The following is a 17425-nucleotide window of genomic DNA, read 5'->3' on the forward strand; positions in this document are numbered from 1 at the left end:
AGAGTCGTCTCTTGTGTTGTTGGAAAAGAGTGTTTGCTATGACTAGCTTGTTCTCTTGACAGAACTCTATTAGCCTTTGCCCTGCTTCATTTTGTACTCCAAGGCCAAATTTGCCTGTTATTCCGATTACTCCTTGACTTCCTACTTTAGCATTCCAATCCCCTATGATGAAAAGGACATCTTTTGGTGCTAGTTCTAGAAGGTGTTGTAGGTCTTCATAGAAGTGGTCAACTTCAGCTTCTTCAGCATCAGTGGTTGGGGCATAGACTTGGATGACTGTGATATTGAATGGTTTGCCTTGGATACGCACTGAGGTCATTCTGTCGTTTTTGAGGTTGTACCCCATTACTGCCTTTCCCACTCTCTTATTCACTATGAGTGCAACTCCATTTCTTCTAAGGGTTTCTTGCCCACAGTAGTAGATATAATGGTCACCCGAATTAAATTCACCCATTCCCGTCCATTTCAGTTCGCTGATTCCCAAGATGTCGACGTTCAATCTTGTCATCTCATGTTTGACCACATCCAGCTTGCCTTGGTTCATAGATCTTACATTCAAGGTACCTATACAATATTGTTCTTTACAGCATCGGACCGGGTGAGGTCTTCAAACTGAGGCAGGGAAAAAGTTATGTAGGTTTTCTTTCAATAAGAACTTCATATTTAGATACTACATTGTGTATAATTGGATTGTAACTCCTTCTAAATACTATTTTCTCCTCTTGGCAGCATGGGGTAACCTTGGAAATGTTTTGAAGAGCCAGAGCAAGATTTCTGAAGCTGAAAGCGCCTATAGAAATGCCTTGTATTACCGCAGCAACATGGCTGATATGCTTTATAATCTGTAAGTATATGTGGCTTTCTTTAGGACATGTTCTTCTGTGAATGAAATCATTTATTAAGATTCAGAAAATGCAAATTATGTTTAGCTATTTTTTTCCTCTGCCTTTCATCTCTCCTCTTACCTTCAGTTACCTTCCATTAATCTTACTTCAAACTCCAACATAGACAGACTTCCTTCTGTTCTCTACATTTATCAGATCATCAGATATTTTGACTCTGCTGTGCAGTGTGAAATAGCTGTTAATTTCCCAAAAGATCTAGTGGGGTGCTGTATTTATGAATAGCCTTTTAGATTCTTCCCAGCATCTTGCCACAGATCCAGCTGACTAGGACTTACCAGCAAGCCCCAAGGCACTAAGGCAGTTGAGACTGCTATTTTATCAACTTCAACTGGTGAATCAATGGCAGCTTTTCTTTCTAACAAGGATTTGGAAGCCAATTTCCATGCTGTGGCAGTCTATTTAGACAGCTGCATTGTGATGTACTTAGAAGATGGCTTGAAAGTTACAGCTAATGCTGATTTTCTTTAGACAAAATGCAGAAATAAAACAACATTCTTTTTGGCTCACTTGAAAATGATTGCAAGCACAACTAAAATTATGGTTTGAGAAAGATTTCTTCTCCCTCAGGAATATCTATTCTTGGTTACTCTTTGTAACATACTTGGCAAGGTTGATTGGGAGCATCCAGAATAATTATTTGCCCCCCTCCTTTTGTCCACACAGAATAAGGTATTGGAGAGAGAAAGAGGTGAAATATTCAGTGGCATGCTTTGAACAATTGTTTCATTTTTGCTTTATTTTTCTAGGTAAAGATGGACTTTCAGGTTCAACTATAGCTGTGAGACTTGTACTGTAAAATAAGTTGCCTGTTGATTTAGGAATAATATAAAGGAAATAGTGTTAATTATACAATTTTACTTCTTCATAACACATACATAACTGAATTAGGAATTCCCAAAGAATATATAATATGGGTCCAGATTTTGTATGTGCCCCAGAACCTAAAGTGAAGATCAATATTCTTTTCATCCACTTTTTCATTGTACATAAGTATTAGACACTTTCTTCTTTCATTTTTATATACGTTTAGAACACTTACCTGCTCTATTAGACAAGATAATATATTTATTTTTCTCACAACTCATTAGAATATAAATTAGCATACCTTTCTGAACTACCTACTTTGATTCTGGCCTTGATATACTTTTTAATGCACTGTGGCATACTCATTTGATTGCTCCAATTCATAATTGATGCCAGTAGGCAAACATTTATTTATTAATACATTAATTATCTTTTATGTATATAAACTCAATTTACTAATTATATAGGTATCGTTATTCCATGTGATATTTAATAATTACTTTAAGTAGAAATAAGATATAGAGAGAGGTTTCTTTGGATATTGATAGATGGGAATCTTTAAATCTTATCTTTAGGCAAACACTCTCTAAATTTATGCAGTTCCTAGGATACTTTATATTTTGCATGGAATTTACACACGCAAACATTTAAAAAACGTAATACATTGTTCAGTAAAATGTTATTGGATTTTTCAGTTCTGCAGATATCTTTGGGAAAGATGCAGTTGCAGTTAATTTTATTTATTTGCAAATGTTTTGTTACCTGGCTAGGTAATATTTTCAGTGCACTGAAGATGTTACTTAGCCAGGTAATGAAACATTTGCAAGAAAACAAACTCAGAGAACCCAAGGACTCCACAGTCCAACCCTGAGCTACATATATTCTCTTCTGTTGGGATTGATTGATTGATTGATTGATTGTATTTATATAGCTTCCCATCTCACATATTCAGGTTTTTGGTTTTTGAATTATACCATGTGCACATCTTCTGTCTAGTACCACATTTGGGATGGCTTCACACAGTATAAATTCTCCTTCCCAGGCCTTTTTGGAATATGAATGCATAACAATTTTAATTAATTGCACTGTTTGTACAATACATTAGGTACAACTTCTGTCACTATTGCATATGTTGATTTGAACACTGTAGCATACTATTTCTTGAAAATTGCATTTTGGTCCTTTTCCCCCATAGTAAATCAATGTTATGGGGCAATCCATACTTTAAATTTGATTTTTTTAAAAAAAAAAACTTATATACGGTTGCTTATATTTTTACTTTAGACCAATTACTGTAATATTGATCAATTTTTATCATTTCCTATGTTAAAGGAGAAATATAATTTTATTTTGCCACCCACTGGCAATATTTACAATAATATCTATTGACATCTCAATTGGAGCAGCACCAATTTCAGCTTCAGTAACACCTAAATTATTAAAGTGATTACCAAATCTTATGAGATTAAAATAACACAATTAATTTTTATAAATGCTTGTTGCCAATAAATCAATTCAATATGCAGATTGTAAAGACTGAATGGAATACAGAACTAGATATTCCCATTTTATTTAAACAATAGGAGACTGCCTTTATGTCTGTATCAAAAATTTAAATCTTACACTATAGCTTATTCAGTAAAAAAAAAAAAAAAGTTATAATCCATCGCATTTGTTCAGAAAAGAAATGAATAATTCATCATGCTGTTGGAGATTGAGTGAGAATTGCATATTTTTGCAATGTTTCAAACACATATTTTTGCAATGTCAGAATTACAATGTTCTCGGAAGTCATACATATATTAATTTAACTTTGGGATAGGTTTTAATACTTTTGCTAGCTACCTTCTTTTGATTTACATACCTACCACATGGAATTTGACAGCTGGACAAAGGAAATGGATTCTCTGTGCCATTCTTATTGTTAAGAGACTTGTTATTCAACATTAGAAAGATAAATTTACAATTCCAATTACTTAATGGACTGAAGACCTGATGTTACTTGCAACTTCTGAACAAGATGCTTATAGATTTAGACTTTGTATAGATAATTATAATCAAATATGGTCATCACTTTATTAAAATGTTTGTGTAAAACTACACACACACACACACACACAGAGGGAGAGAGAATAGCATTTTATTTGTTTATTATAGATGCCCAGCGATTTTAAGCTTTTGCATGAACTTTATGTCTATACACAGAGATTGCTATATTCATACCTAATTAATTTTTGTTTTAAATTTCATGCAACCAGAAAGCTGTGGTTATCAGATTCACGACAAGTGGGCTGTAACACAGTGTTTTATGGTAGTCATACAGCAAACATCAGTTTATGGTTCGAATTTAATTAGATTGTCTGCTTTGTAGGTCATAGAAATAGTCTTCCTGCAGATACAAAAGGGCTGTACTAATAAGACAAGGTATGATCATCCAAGCATGACTTCTGTAGGAGAGATTACATTTGCAACTATCCCAGCAGCAGTTTAGGACACTGCAGTTGCATTCATGTACATGAGGGAAGAGAATTAAAGAGATTGACAGTATCTTCTTGCAAACTAATTAGCAGCACCACCAAAGTTAGCTTTAATGACTCTCTGTTGTGCATATATGTGTTGCATATATATGTATATATGATTGTTGCATATGAATATACGTTTATGCCTTTGAAAACACACACACACACACAGTACATATATGTGTGTCCCTACAGAGAGAGATTTATATAAATATTCCCTTAAATATTTCTCTTTTGCAGTATATTAAAAAAACTGAAGAAGTCTACGCTTTATACTTTGGATGCATCAGAAAAGGTATAGGACATGAAAGATAGATATGAAATTTTACTTTCTGAAGATGTTACTCTTCCACCTCCACCCCCATTTTGCTGATTGAGAATATATGGGTTATGGGCATCACAGTGCTGCAATAAAGTTTACAAAACAATATTAAACAAAGATTTAATTATTTACTAGAATTCAGTATTCTTTCTTGCATCTGCTTTTCATTTTGCATCTATACAGATTTTAAATAGCTGGTGAAACCGCTGTTAACAGAGATTTATCCTATTCCATTATATGAGCCTCCTATAGAAAAACAACATCTGCCCTTAACAATTTTAAATATGCTAAGATTATATTTTGTTTCTTAGATTCTCACAACCCTTTTACCTTAAGACTAACTTCCTTCATTAATGTTATTTTGGCCCACTTATCAATATTCTCCCCATACCAATTCATTTTATGACTTGTACCATTTAACAAATATCTAATAATTAACTTTTCTGTGTTTAAATATTTATCATATTTTCTAATATTGCTCACAGATGTAGAACCTTCATAAATACTCAATTTAGCATTCAAATACTGTTCAAATACATACATAGACACATACATATATAATCTATACTTACAAAAAAAGAAAAATGTGATTCTGTGCATAAAAATTAAACAACAGGTAACAACATTAAAGAGATTTAAAAGAAATATGAAAAAAAATAAAATCAAAGAGACTGATGACTCCTCACATAGGATAACACGGTGGTTTCATCTCTCTTCTTACAAATAAAAATACAAAGCAGTTTCAAACATTACAAATTGAGCATGTATACTATGTCTTAAACAGTAGAGTTGACAGTATGCCCAGACTTTCTATCTTGGAATTAACCATAACATAAACAAAAAAGAGTACAGGAAAAAAAATGCAAGTATGGAAGATTAAAATAAGGCTTTTACAGCAGAGCTGTAGGCAGACTCAAACTTCTGCAACAGATTCCATGGAATGAAACACAATCAGGCTTGTCCATCAGCAGATTTTAAAGATAAGATAAAGGTCTCTACATTCAAAAGGTTATTAATCTGTGAATCTGAATGCAGAATGTAGCTGGAAAACGCATGAAATATTGGTGTTGTATTGATCTGGCAAGACTTCTTGTTTTTGTAAACAACCTTCTCTTTTCAGAAACTTCTTTAGTGCAGTCAGGATAAATTGATATCGTACTTTGGTTAGAACCCCACTTCAAAGGAGACTTTGGAGTCCTTGGGGTTCTCTGAGCTTGGTTCTTTTCTTGCAAACGTTTCATTACCCAGCTAGGTAACGTCTTCATGCTAAAATGGGATGAGGTTTGCTCTCTATTTATCTGCTGTGGCCTGCTTTGCCAGTACTGGTGGGGGTGGGGGTTCTGTTTTGCTCTTCTGGTAGTTCATTAATCAGTATATGTTGACTGCTTGATTGTGTGCCTGATGGTGACCTTTGCTTATCTGGGTGATGATTGCTGGAGATGATTGCTGGTGATTGAATGCCATGAAGCGATCTTCTGGTCTTTTGTCTCTTTTGAATAGTATGTAGATGCTGTTTATCTCTGTGTGTCTGTTAATTGCTGCCTTGTCTGTATACCAGGCTTCCAAGAATTCTCTTGCATATTTGGATTTGGCTTGGTCTAAAATGCTGACAGTTTCCCAGTTAAAACTGTGGTTGAGTCTGTCCATGTGTTGTGCAATTAAGGAATTTTCATCATGTCTTCTGACTGCTAGTTGGTGCTCATGGATGCGTTCTGCTAGTCTTCAGCCTGTTTGTCCTACGTAGTGTTTGTTACAGTCCTTACACTGTATGTTGTAGATGACTCCTGTTTTTTCTTCTTGGGCAACTGGGTCTTTTGGTTTACTTAGGATATTTTGGAGTGATTTTGTTGGTTTGTGTGCTACAGAGATGCACTATGGTTGTAATAATCTGTTGGTGGTTTCTGAGATGTTTCTGATGTATGGCAGTGTGATCCTTTTCATGGCTTGTGTGGGTTGTGTTGTAGGTTGAGTGGTCAGGCACTTTTTGATAAAATTACGTGGGTATCCATTTTGTTGGAAGATGTTGTATAGGTGGTCTTTTTCCTTTTTCTGCTGTTCTGGGTTGCTGCAATGTGTTTGAGCTCGCTTGAATAATGCTCTTACACAGCTCCTCTTGTGGGAGGTCAGGTTGTTGCTTTGGTAGTGGAGTACTTGATTGGTGTGGGTTGTCTTCCGATAAACTTGGGTTTCTAATTTCCTGTTGTTTCCTCTGCTGATGAGGATATCCAGGAAGGGTAGTGTGTTGTTGTTTTCTTCTTCTCTGGTGAATTTTATTCCTTTGAAGATGTTGTTAATGGTTTCATGTGTCTTCTCTAGTTGTTTCTTTTTTATTATAACAAATGTGTCATCTACATACCGGATCCATATTTTAGGCTGTATGCGGGGCAGTGCTATAGTTTCTAGGCATTGCATTACAATCTCTGCTTTGAGTCCTGAGAGTGGTGATCCCATGGGTGTGCCTCTGATTTGTTGGTATATTTGTCCATTGAATTGAAAATAGGTGGTGAGGCAGAGGTTATGAGGTCCATGATTCTGGGTATTTCGATCTGGATGTATTTGGTTAAGTCGGGTGTGTTGTGTAGTACAGCTGATATGGATTCTTTCGCTAGTTCTGGGTTTATGGACGTGAAGAGTGCTGTGACATCAAATGAGACCATAATTTCATCTTCATCTATGTCCACATCTTTGATTTTCTGGAGGCACTGCAGTGAAATATATGTAAAATCTCATCTCTTGTAGTAATACAGAGGAATTGCACAATAATAATACTGGAACTAGTTCCAGTCTTCCTTCTCATTAAAGGAACTTTAATCACGTGATTAAATCTTGACTGGAAAATCCATTCCCAAAGGAAGGAGCTTTCTGAAAAAAAAATCCTCCATAAATTCAGCCAGGTTTGATTGACTTGGAGGATTCTCAATTCTAGATTTTTCCTATGCGATTGTGACTCTAAGTAATTTGTTTATCCAAAATATTATGAGTGGCTTCAGTAATTGTCTTGTGGGCATTAGCCAATCCTGATAACGAGCCATTTTTTCCTGCATCAGTTTTAAATCACATTTGAGCTCTGCCAGACCTTGTTGGATCAGCTTCAAGAGTTGTACCTGAGGCAGGATCTATTTTAACAAGTTAGTAGATGAATCTTCTTCCGCCATCTTGCCTGGCTTGGCAGTTAGTGGCGCAGTTGAAATTAAGCCAGCTGTTGAACATTTGGGTCTAGTTGCCATCCCAATATCCCATTAAAAACAAGATAATATGTAATAAAAAGTTTTATTTACCAATGATCAAAGTCTTTATCTACACAGTCTGATAATTCAGGAGTTTGAAAATACTTTAATCAGGAGAGAGAAGAGTGACATGCACTCACAGCGTCATCCCAAACACGTGAAACAGTTGTAAAATATTTGTATTCTGGAAAAGAAGGGAAAAATAGAAGCTGCTAATAAAAGCAAAACATTTATTCTGCTAATGAAGAGAATAGAATATTAAAAAGAAGTGAATATAATAATAATATAAAACAATGCATTATACTGAATGTTTCAAAAGCAAAACTTAATTGTTTCAATATGGGAAAGCAATTTATCTAACATTCCTAGCAATAGAGCCTTTCAAAAAGAAATCGATTTTTAAAGTGAATATGATATCAAAGAATAATTCTAAACACATATTATGGAACAAATGAAAAATGATTCATTGTTTTTGCTTTCTTCAGTATCCTAATTCTGATATGATTCTGTATCTGAAATAAACTATCATTGCTTTATATCAGTCTATGCAATTATTATGGATAAAAAAGTTAGCTACAAATTTTAAATGTCCATTCCCTGATTAAGAGCATATTAATTTGATTGTCCATCAGAATTAACAAATAATAGCATTTTAAAAGCATAATTAGTTGACAAGCCAATCTCTTCCAGTAGTAGTAGTACAGTAGCCTTTACACAATAGAATTCTGAACTGTACAGAATATCATCAATGGGCCTGGTCCTATTGCGAATCACACTTGTCACAGCTAGTAGACTAATCATTTCAGTGGAGCTTCCTGCACTATTGCTAGAGTCTACCTGCCCCACATCACCCATATTAGTAGAAAGTTCACATAAGCTGTTGAAAACTTCAAGCTCCTGCCAGTATCATCAGCTGGATCTCTAGATCCTCCAAAGCTAAATTGTAGAGCTGAAAATCAGAGTACCTCTGCCATACATTTCTTCTTATAGCTGCTGCCACTGGCACATTGTCAATTGAGCTAGGAAACTTGATTGATAGCTCAGATTATCATCAGAGTAAAGTAGCTGAATTTAAGAACAATCAGCTGAGTAATGACTTTTGCTGGGCCAGGCATTCCATGACTGCCAGCATTCAGTCAGGACAGTAGCTGATATAGGCAGCAGCTTATCACATAGAAGTCTGGGCCACATATGGAAAAGCCCTTTGTACAACTCTTCCCAAGGTTCAGTCAACCTAGTTTTGTGAAGTTAATGAAATTTTGATCTAGGCTTAGTGAAGTATCACAGTCTTGGCTAGATTTTTCTGGAGGATTACATTTCAAGCAAAGCAAAATGCATCATGATTGCTGGTAGATCATGTATCTGCCCCCAGGAACAAAATGGATTGGGCTTATACCTGAATATTTGGGGTATTTCTAGAGCAAAGTTTAATCTACAAATATTTTGCCTGTACAAATATTTGTACATTTTAGAATATGAGATTAGAATTTAAGTACATAGCTTGAGGAAACTGAAGTATCTAAGAAAATTTATGTAATATATCTATATCTCGGTATAGATATAGATACTGTTTCTCTGTGAGTGGATGTACAAAATATTACCCATATGCACAATGACCAGAGTTCAACTTCTGCTTATCAATCTGATATTTTATACAAGTGGCTGCAAAAATGTGATTCTTTTCACTCTGTTTGTGGAAAGCAAATCTTGTGGATCTGTATCACTCATCTTTTTTTTTCAAAAATTACAATAGTCAGTTTGTTCCCACTATTATTTCATTTTCTGTCTTTCATCTAGCCAAAGTTTTCTGCCTCTATTACTGACTTTAAGCTTTCACTTAACCCTGAACCATTCTAGTGACTTATTACTAGAGAAGGCAGCAGTTCTAATTTCCTCTATTATTATTTAGATCACTATGATTAACTAATTGGCTATGCTAACTCAAATAAACTGAAATGTGACTGAAAGGGGAGCGCTAGCATTCAGTGCAAAGACATAATATGGGCTCTCAGAAGATAAATTATTCCTTGAACTATGGGTAGGGCCTGAAACTGATCCTATAGGTCATTTCCGCAACGTGTCAGCAAATGACCTATATAGTAGAAAGTTGTCCATTCCCTGTTGCTGCTGTAAGTACGTTAGTCTTAATCATTGGGATATACAATGGTGCTTAAAAGTTTATGAACCCTTTTGAATTTCAATATTTTTGCATAAATCTAAAATGTGATCTATTCTCCATATAAGTCCTAAAACTAAATGAAGAGAACCCAATTAAATACGTCAAAAGCATTATACTTGTTCATTTATTCATTGAGGAAAATGATCCAAAGCTACATATTTGTGTGTGGCAAAAGTATATGAACCTTAGCTTTCAGTAACTGGTGTGCCCCCCTTGGGCAGCAGTATCTGCAGCTAAAGGTTTCCAATAACTGTCGATCAATTCTACACACTGGCTTGAAAGAATTTTAGCCCATTCCTCTTTAAAGAACAGCTTTAACTCAGGGATGTTGGTGGGCTTCCTCCCATGAACTGCCTGCTTCAGGTCCTTCTGCAACATTTCTTTAGGATTACGATCAGGATCTTAACTTGGCCATTCCAAAACATTAACTTTTTTTTGCTTTAACCATTCTTTGGTCATACAACTTGTGTATTGGGGGTATTGTTTTGCTGCATGACCCACTTTCTCTTGAGCTTCAGTTCATAGACAGATACCCTGACATTTTCCAGTAGAATTTGCTGGTACAATTCAGAATTCATAGTTGCATCAATGATGGCAAGCCATCCTGGTCCAGAGGCAGCAAAGTAGGTCCAAATGGTGATACTGCCACCACCATGTTTCACACATGGGATAAGATTCTTATGCTGGAATGCAGTGGTTTGCCTTTTGCCAAACATAATGCTTTTCATTCAAGTCAGAAAGCTCTATTTTAGTCTCATCCATCCAGAGAACATTTTTCCAGTAGCATTCTGGCTCATCCACGTGGTCGTCTGCAAACTGTAAATTGGCAGCAGTGTACTTTTCAGAGAGTACTGGCTTTTTCCTTGCAACCCTGCCATGCACATCATTGTTATTTGGTGTTCTCATGAACACTGACATTCACCAATGCAAGCAAGGCCTTTAGTTCCTTGGACATTACCCTGGGGTTCTTTGAGACATCCTGGAATATTACCTGCCTTGCTCTTGGTATGATCTTGGTTGGTCTATCACTCCCGGGGAAGCTAACAATGGTGTAGGATTGCCTCTATTTGTACACAATCTGCCTGACAGTGGACTGGTGGAATCCAAACTCACTGGAAATCATTTTGTAACCTTTCCCAGCATGCTGAGCATAACATTGTTTTTCGGTGGTTCTCAGAAATCTCCTTTGTTTGAGCCATGACACACTTCCACATAACAGTGCTATGAAGATCAGACTTTGATGGTGACAAACCAGAATTCTGTTCCTTAAATAAGGCAGGACCTCCCACATTCACACATCCCATTGATTAAAACATCTGATTCTAATATTCTCTTCAAATGAACTGAGAATCCCAGAAGTTCACATACTTTTCCCATGCACAAATATGTAGCTTTGAATCATTTTCCTCAATGAATAAAGGAACAAATATGTTTTTGACTCATTTATTTAATTGGGTTCTGTTTATCTAGTTTTAGGACTTGTGTGGAGAACAGATCATATTTTAGGTCATATTTATGCAGAAATATTGAAATTTCAAAAGGGTTCACAAACGTTTGAGCACCAGTGTGTGTTATATAATCGTGGATCACATTTTTAATGAGCTGCCAGTTTACCCTCAAAGCAAATGGTTGACAATAAATAAAACCTATAGCATCATTACCTTAACTAAATCATTTTGGTTTTTCATCTCAAGGCAATTAGTGTATATTTATTTTGGGGGACTTGCTTCAGGGAAATAATAAATTACATCAATTACATCTATGAGTGATTTCCCCCCCCCTAAAATACTAGTATTGTTTTGGCATTTTGAAGATGTTAAACAGTTTGGGACATTGGAATTTGGGTTGCAAGAGAAAGTAATATCTTGAAAAATAAATGGGTTTATGATTAATAACTTTTCATCAACTGTGTCAGTGCTATTTTACACAACTTTATAATTTGCATGAGAGAATAGCACACAAAACTGAAAATACAAAGGCGAAACTCTGTCTAGGTAAAGAAGTAAATTATCAGTAAATTAGTAGTGTTATAATGAAATGTTTACAATATGTCAGGAGCAAAGCCACAATATGCCAAATCATAATTTATTTGTCTTCATAAAGAAGAAATGAATCTATCTAACAGGATAAGGTGAACCAAGAACATTATGCAAAGGATTTGAGGACTAGAATCAAAGGCAACAAAATCAGATGAGCCCCAAAGGAGATGCAGCCTAATTCTAATCTTATGAGAACATTACGGGTCAAATGGAGGGCACACATTATAGATTTTAGAAATGTTGATTGGATACTTTTGAGTCTTGAGGTGTTCTTGTAGATGCACAGCTGGGTACTATATAGCATCAGACCTGGAACTTTGGCTTTAAATAACTTAATTGCTGCTGAGATGTAGTTGTTGCCATGTTGACTTGCATATTTGATCATTACAAGGGATGCTCTTTGGGCTCTTATATTAGGTTCACTCACTTGAGTGGTCCAGTAAATGGAAGATTGAAAATGAACACGTAGATACCTGAAAGTTTTAATCTGCTCAGTGAGTTTTCGGTTGATCTTCCAGCTTAATGGAGACTCAAAGCACTTTCTTGAAAATACTAAAACCTTTGTTTTAGAGTAATTAATTTCAAAGTGTTCCCTGGAGCAATAGAATGACAAGGTACATACCCACATGAGTTACAGTTAGAATAGCCACATCATCATCATATAAGAGAATAGGGATTGGGCCGTGAATGAATGAAGTTCTGGCTTAGCAAAGATGTCAACTATATCCTTAATATATACATGTATACAACAGTGGGGCAAGAATACATTCTTGTTTTGCACCCTTTTGAGTATGGATAAGTTTGGTTAAATCGCCGTTGCAGTTGCCCTTTACTTGAGTGGTTGTGCCATGATGCAATGCTATTATCTTTTAATAGTTTAATAGTTTAAGGAGGCATGAATCAGTGAATGTGGTAGGTAGTTTCTTCCAAAGTCTACTATGTGGTATTCAATCAAAGGCTGCCTTTAAGTCAATGAAAACAACATAAAATGTTCTTTTTGGTGGGCTAGGGTATTTCTCAGCCAAATGATGTCAAATTACACATTGGCCCTTTGTTGAATATTTAGACCTGAATCCAATCTGCTCAGCAACCAGAATGTTCTTTGATTGCATCCAATCCAGTAGTTTATAACACAGGCATCTAGTCTATAGTTTGCTAATTATAGGTAGGTCATTAATTGGTTAATAATTAGCAGAATCAGACTTATCAACTTTTTTTGTGGATTGGGAAGGGGATAGAAGTAAGCCAGTTTAATTGGTTTACAAAAAGAATTGTTTATAGCAGTGAAAAGTGAGGCTAGAAAAGATGCCCATCAGGCAGAATTTAGTTTTAGAAATTCTGGTAAGATTAGATCTTTACTCTGATTTTACTATTTTTCAGTTGAACTATGGATCTGCCAGGGTAAAACTGGGGGCCATTCAGGAATGGAATCATCTGCTGGCAGAGTACATGGGTCAGGATATAGGGGTGCTTTAAATAAACCATGGAAGTCACCATCCCAAATCTCGATGGCAATTAAGCTACTGCTATTTGTATGGTTGAATACTGCTAGAAATAGAAGTACTAGGTGATTTGCATATCACAGCCTGGTGTAACTTAGTCCAGTTCTCTAGAAGAGGTTTTGTTTCTTCTTCTTTAGTAGCCTCTTATAGCACTTGTCAATTTATAATTGTATAATTATACAGTGTATAATTCAACATCATTTGGCTGAGAAGTACCCTAACCCACCAGAAAGAACCCTTTATGCTGATTTCATTGACACAGCATCCACTCTTGCTTTGATGAAACTGGCGAAATAAAGCAGAATATTTGGGACCATGACTTCCAATCTGATAGAGCCAATCTTTCTCAGTGCAATCTTCCCTTCCTTTTGGATTATCCTTAGCTTTTTTGTTTTGTTTTGTTTTTGTTTTTTTACATTTTACATGCCCTACACAGTAGATTTTTCCTCCTGGATGGAATCAATATGTTACCCATTTGGGTGACTACAGGCAGATATACCGTCCTCCTTTATGAAAATCACACTTGAGTAACAAAAATAATGCATTATTAAAATTAATTATTTATACATTGTGTATACTTTATACACAGTGGTATGCAGATCTTATACTATCTACTGTTAGAAAACCTGGTTCCTTCTATGACCATGAGGTGACCAATGTCCTTTGAAACAGTTTTCAGATATCTCCAAGAAGTTTGCAAATTTTTTATCAATAGCTATAGCTTATAAAAGCCATATGATACTTTCTTCACATTACTTACTGCTTCAGCCTGATCTTACACTTTTCTTTTTTAAAAATATGTATTTTATCTCCTGTATTTGATATATTTTAAAGTTTGGTCTTGGACTGTAAATAAACTTCAAACAAAGAAACAATATGTCAACCATTTTTACTTGCTTGAACCAGTGAACTTTTTCCTTGTTAAATCTTTCTCTTTCTCTTCCCTCCCTCCTTCCTTCCTATAACATTTCATTAATAAAATACAATGAATGAAGAATGTTATTATTCCTTTTTTCTCTTGGCAAAAGAAAAAGAGGACCCTTTTCCAAATCCTTTTCAAGGAAGTAGAACTCTGCAACAGCATAATCTGTCTACTTCTGGAGCACAAAAATGATTCTTGTTCATTTTTCTTTCTTTCAAAATGATCCTTGCTTCTTATTTAAAAAGTTATATAGCAAAATCTGTAGCAATTTGTCTACTATTTCCTTCCTTCCTTCCTTCCTTCCTTCCTTCCTTCCTTCCTTCCTTCCTTCCTTCCTTCCTTCCTTCCTTCCTTCCTTCCTTCCTTCCTTCCTTCCTTCCTTCCTTCCTTCCTTCCTTCCTTCCTTGATGAAATTCTCTTCGTAAAGTACATTGTTTATAAATATGTTTCTTGATACTTTGTTTTCATAATTAAACTTTTATTCTTAGAAATTATCTTTTTTTTCTTCTCCATGTCTCTTCTAAATGCAGGGGATTACTATTGCAGGAGAACAACAGGTTTTCAGAAGCACTGCATTACTATAAATTGGCTATTGGAAGCAGACCTACTTTAGCCTGTAAGTAAAGTTGCATACACTGTTCTTTCCCATTTGTGTTGTATTATAAATAAAGCTATTAGATGGAAAAGCTGTAAGCTGTATTTAATTCTGTTGTATGTGAGCAGAAGTTTCTGCATGGTTTGTTCCAATATATTTGATAAGACCTGGGCCATCGTTACCATAATGCAGAGTGAAGAATCTGTACTATGGTAAGGTAGCTGACCTGGGAAGTTATCAAAGGGCTGTTAGAAAAATATGTGCTAGTAAGGTTTTCTGCCTTAGATGCCACAGTAACATGATTGATTTTGATTTGAGGCAAAGGAAGCTGAAATATGCCTAAAGATATAGAAGTTGTCTCATTCAAATTTATGGCAGTGACAGAAATGAGCTTTTGGGGTAGATCTCTGAAAGCAGGTATTCAAATCAGATGGAGTCTGGTGTAGATTACCCTGAGGAGGAAAGTTTAAGAAGCACTTAAGGGTTGACTCCTTCAAGCCTGAAGTTTGATAAAAGGAACCTGTTATTTTCTTCATCTGATTACCAACCTTTTAATGACAAGGTCAGTAGCTAAACCAGGATATTAGATTATAATAGAACAAACAGATGGTGAAACCAAGGTGTAGAGAAATAGAACAGTCATGTTACATGTTGTGTCAAGGCCTTGTATGTGTATACTTATATGCAGAATCTTCTGATGTTTGAAAGACCCATGAATGAATGAGGAGTCTCCCAACATTCTCTTTGAAAAGTTAAAGCCTGTGACTTTTGAAAGATCACTATAGTACTTAACTGACTTTAATTGGTTCTTGTTCATGTTTAAATGAAAATTGATGAGTCTAACATTTCCTTCTCTAGAAAGAGAGAGCTAAAGATGTCATACTCAGACAATAAAGTAACTTGTCAGTTCTGCATTCTCCCCTCAGCTCAGATCCAAAATGCTTTAACTACTACAAGATTACCACTTCCGGTGAGGCTGGAGAACTGACACCTGCGCTTTGTGGGAGACATTGCGGCCAAAAGGCAGCTGGATGTGGGTTCCAGACTGCCCATAATTCTCTCTGGGTAAAAGAAAGATCTTGAGATTACCCCTCATGCATTCTGGATAGCTGTTTGGGTTTTTTTGGGGGGGGGGTAAGTCGGCAGCAGAAACTATTGCTTTTGCAGCCACTTGCGATCAGCTGGAAGTCGTGGGTTTCATCATGCTCTGAGCCATTAATGTAGCCTTTTTAAGGACTTAAAGTTTGTTCAAACCTCATCTTTTTAATCACCTTGGAGTTATTTTTTTTTTCTGACTGTTCCATTAAGATTGAAAAACCTTCAAATCTGCAAGCTGGACATTCACTGAGTGAGATCTCTTTAATCCATTTAAAAAGAAAGAAAATTATGTGTTTCCAGCTTGTAAGATCTTTATTTTTTGTAATATATAACAAAAGGGGAATTATAGTGTTGTTCTTTCGAAAGTTTTTAAATGCTAAGGATTTGGATGAAATTGATTTAAAGAAAGACTTGGAAGTTAATTAAAAAGATCCTCTCGTGTGGGAAAGAATTTTATGTTTACATTTTGACCTGATAACAAAGCCTTGAAGGTTAATCACTAGAGAGCACCAGATGGCCAATTGGCTCAAGAAATCCTAGGAATATTTAACTCTATATTAAAACCAAAATTTGCTACTGAAGAGAATCAAGTTCCTTGGAAAATAACTGAAATGGATTTTAAAGTGGATTTAAAAATTATAACCTATAAGAAAGAGATAGAAATATTGGATTTATAAATGGAATTGAATGATCATTTGAAAATTAAAAAAGATATACAAATAATATACCAAAAGAGGGATGTGGATTACCCATTTAAATTGGAATATAAGAGACTCATAGGAGTGGTTACATTGAAAATACAAATGGACTTTGATAAAGATGACAAGGATTTTGAGAGAAGAGAGAATAATAGAAGAAGACAGATGTTAGAACTTTATCAGTGGGATTCAATGATTGATGGAAGGAAGAAGAAAAAATATGAAACTAGTTAATTGATTATGGTTAAGTTATGGGTTGTTATTTTGGTGATGCTTAATGGTTACTTTGACTGGTTAACTCTTTTGGAATGTCCAGTTGAATGTAATGGACTAGTTTGTAATATCTATGTTACTATTTTTGGTATATGAATAAGGGATTATTATTTCTGGTAATTTTTAGTAGTTTTTTGGGTTTAATTTTTTTTAATATTTAATTGTTAAGTGGGTTTAATAATGGGTTGCTACTTCAGGTAATGATTAGTGGTTTATATTTTTTTATTTATTTGTAATGTTTAATTGTCAATTGGGATGAGATTTTGATTATTAATAGAGGGATTAAGGGGCTAACGTATAAATGGAAGGGGGACAAAATGCTTATGATTCTAGTTATGTCTG

The 17425-nt window shown here is 35.2% G+C and overlaps 1 protein-coding gene across 4 annotated transcripts in view; it reads left to right on the forward strand.

Annotated features, from left to right (window-relative positions):
• Window positions 1-17425, forward strand: part of TMTC2 (transmembrane O-mannosyltransferase targeting cadherins 2) — a 218470-nt gene that overhangs the window by 136498 nt on the left and 64547 nt on the right. For all 4 annotated transcript variants that reach the window (XM_088141856.1, XM_088141854.1, XM_088141858.1 and 1 more), the window contains 2 exons: window positions 730-844; window positions 14950-15035. In XM_088141856.1, coding sequence (XP_087997982.1) covers window positions 730-844; window positions 14950-15035 — 201 coding nt within the window. The remainder of the gene's footprint in view (window positions 1-729; window positions 845-14949; window positions 15036-17425) is intronic.

Source organism: Python bivittatus, unplaced genomic scaffold (genome assembly GCF_059951505.1).
Source record: "Python bivittatus isolate LINGU-HERP-01145 unplaced genomic scaffold, Pbiv_v1 ctg000330_np1212, whole genome shotgun sequence".
Lineage (NCBI taxonomy): Eukaryota > Metazoa > Chordata > Lepidosauria > Squamata > Pythonidae > Python > Python bivittatus.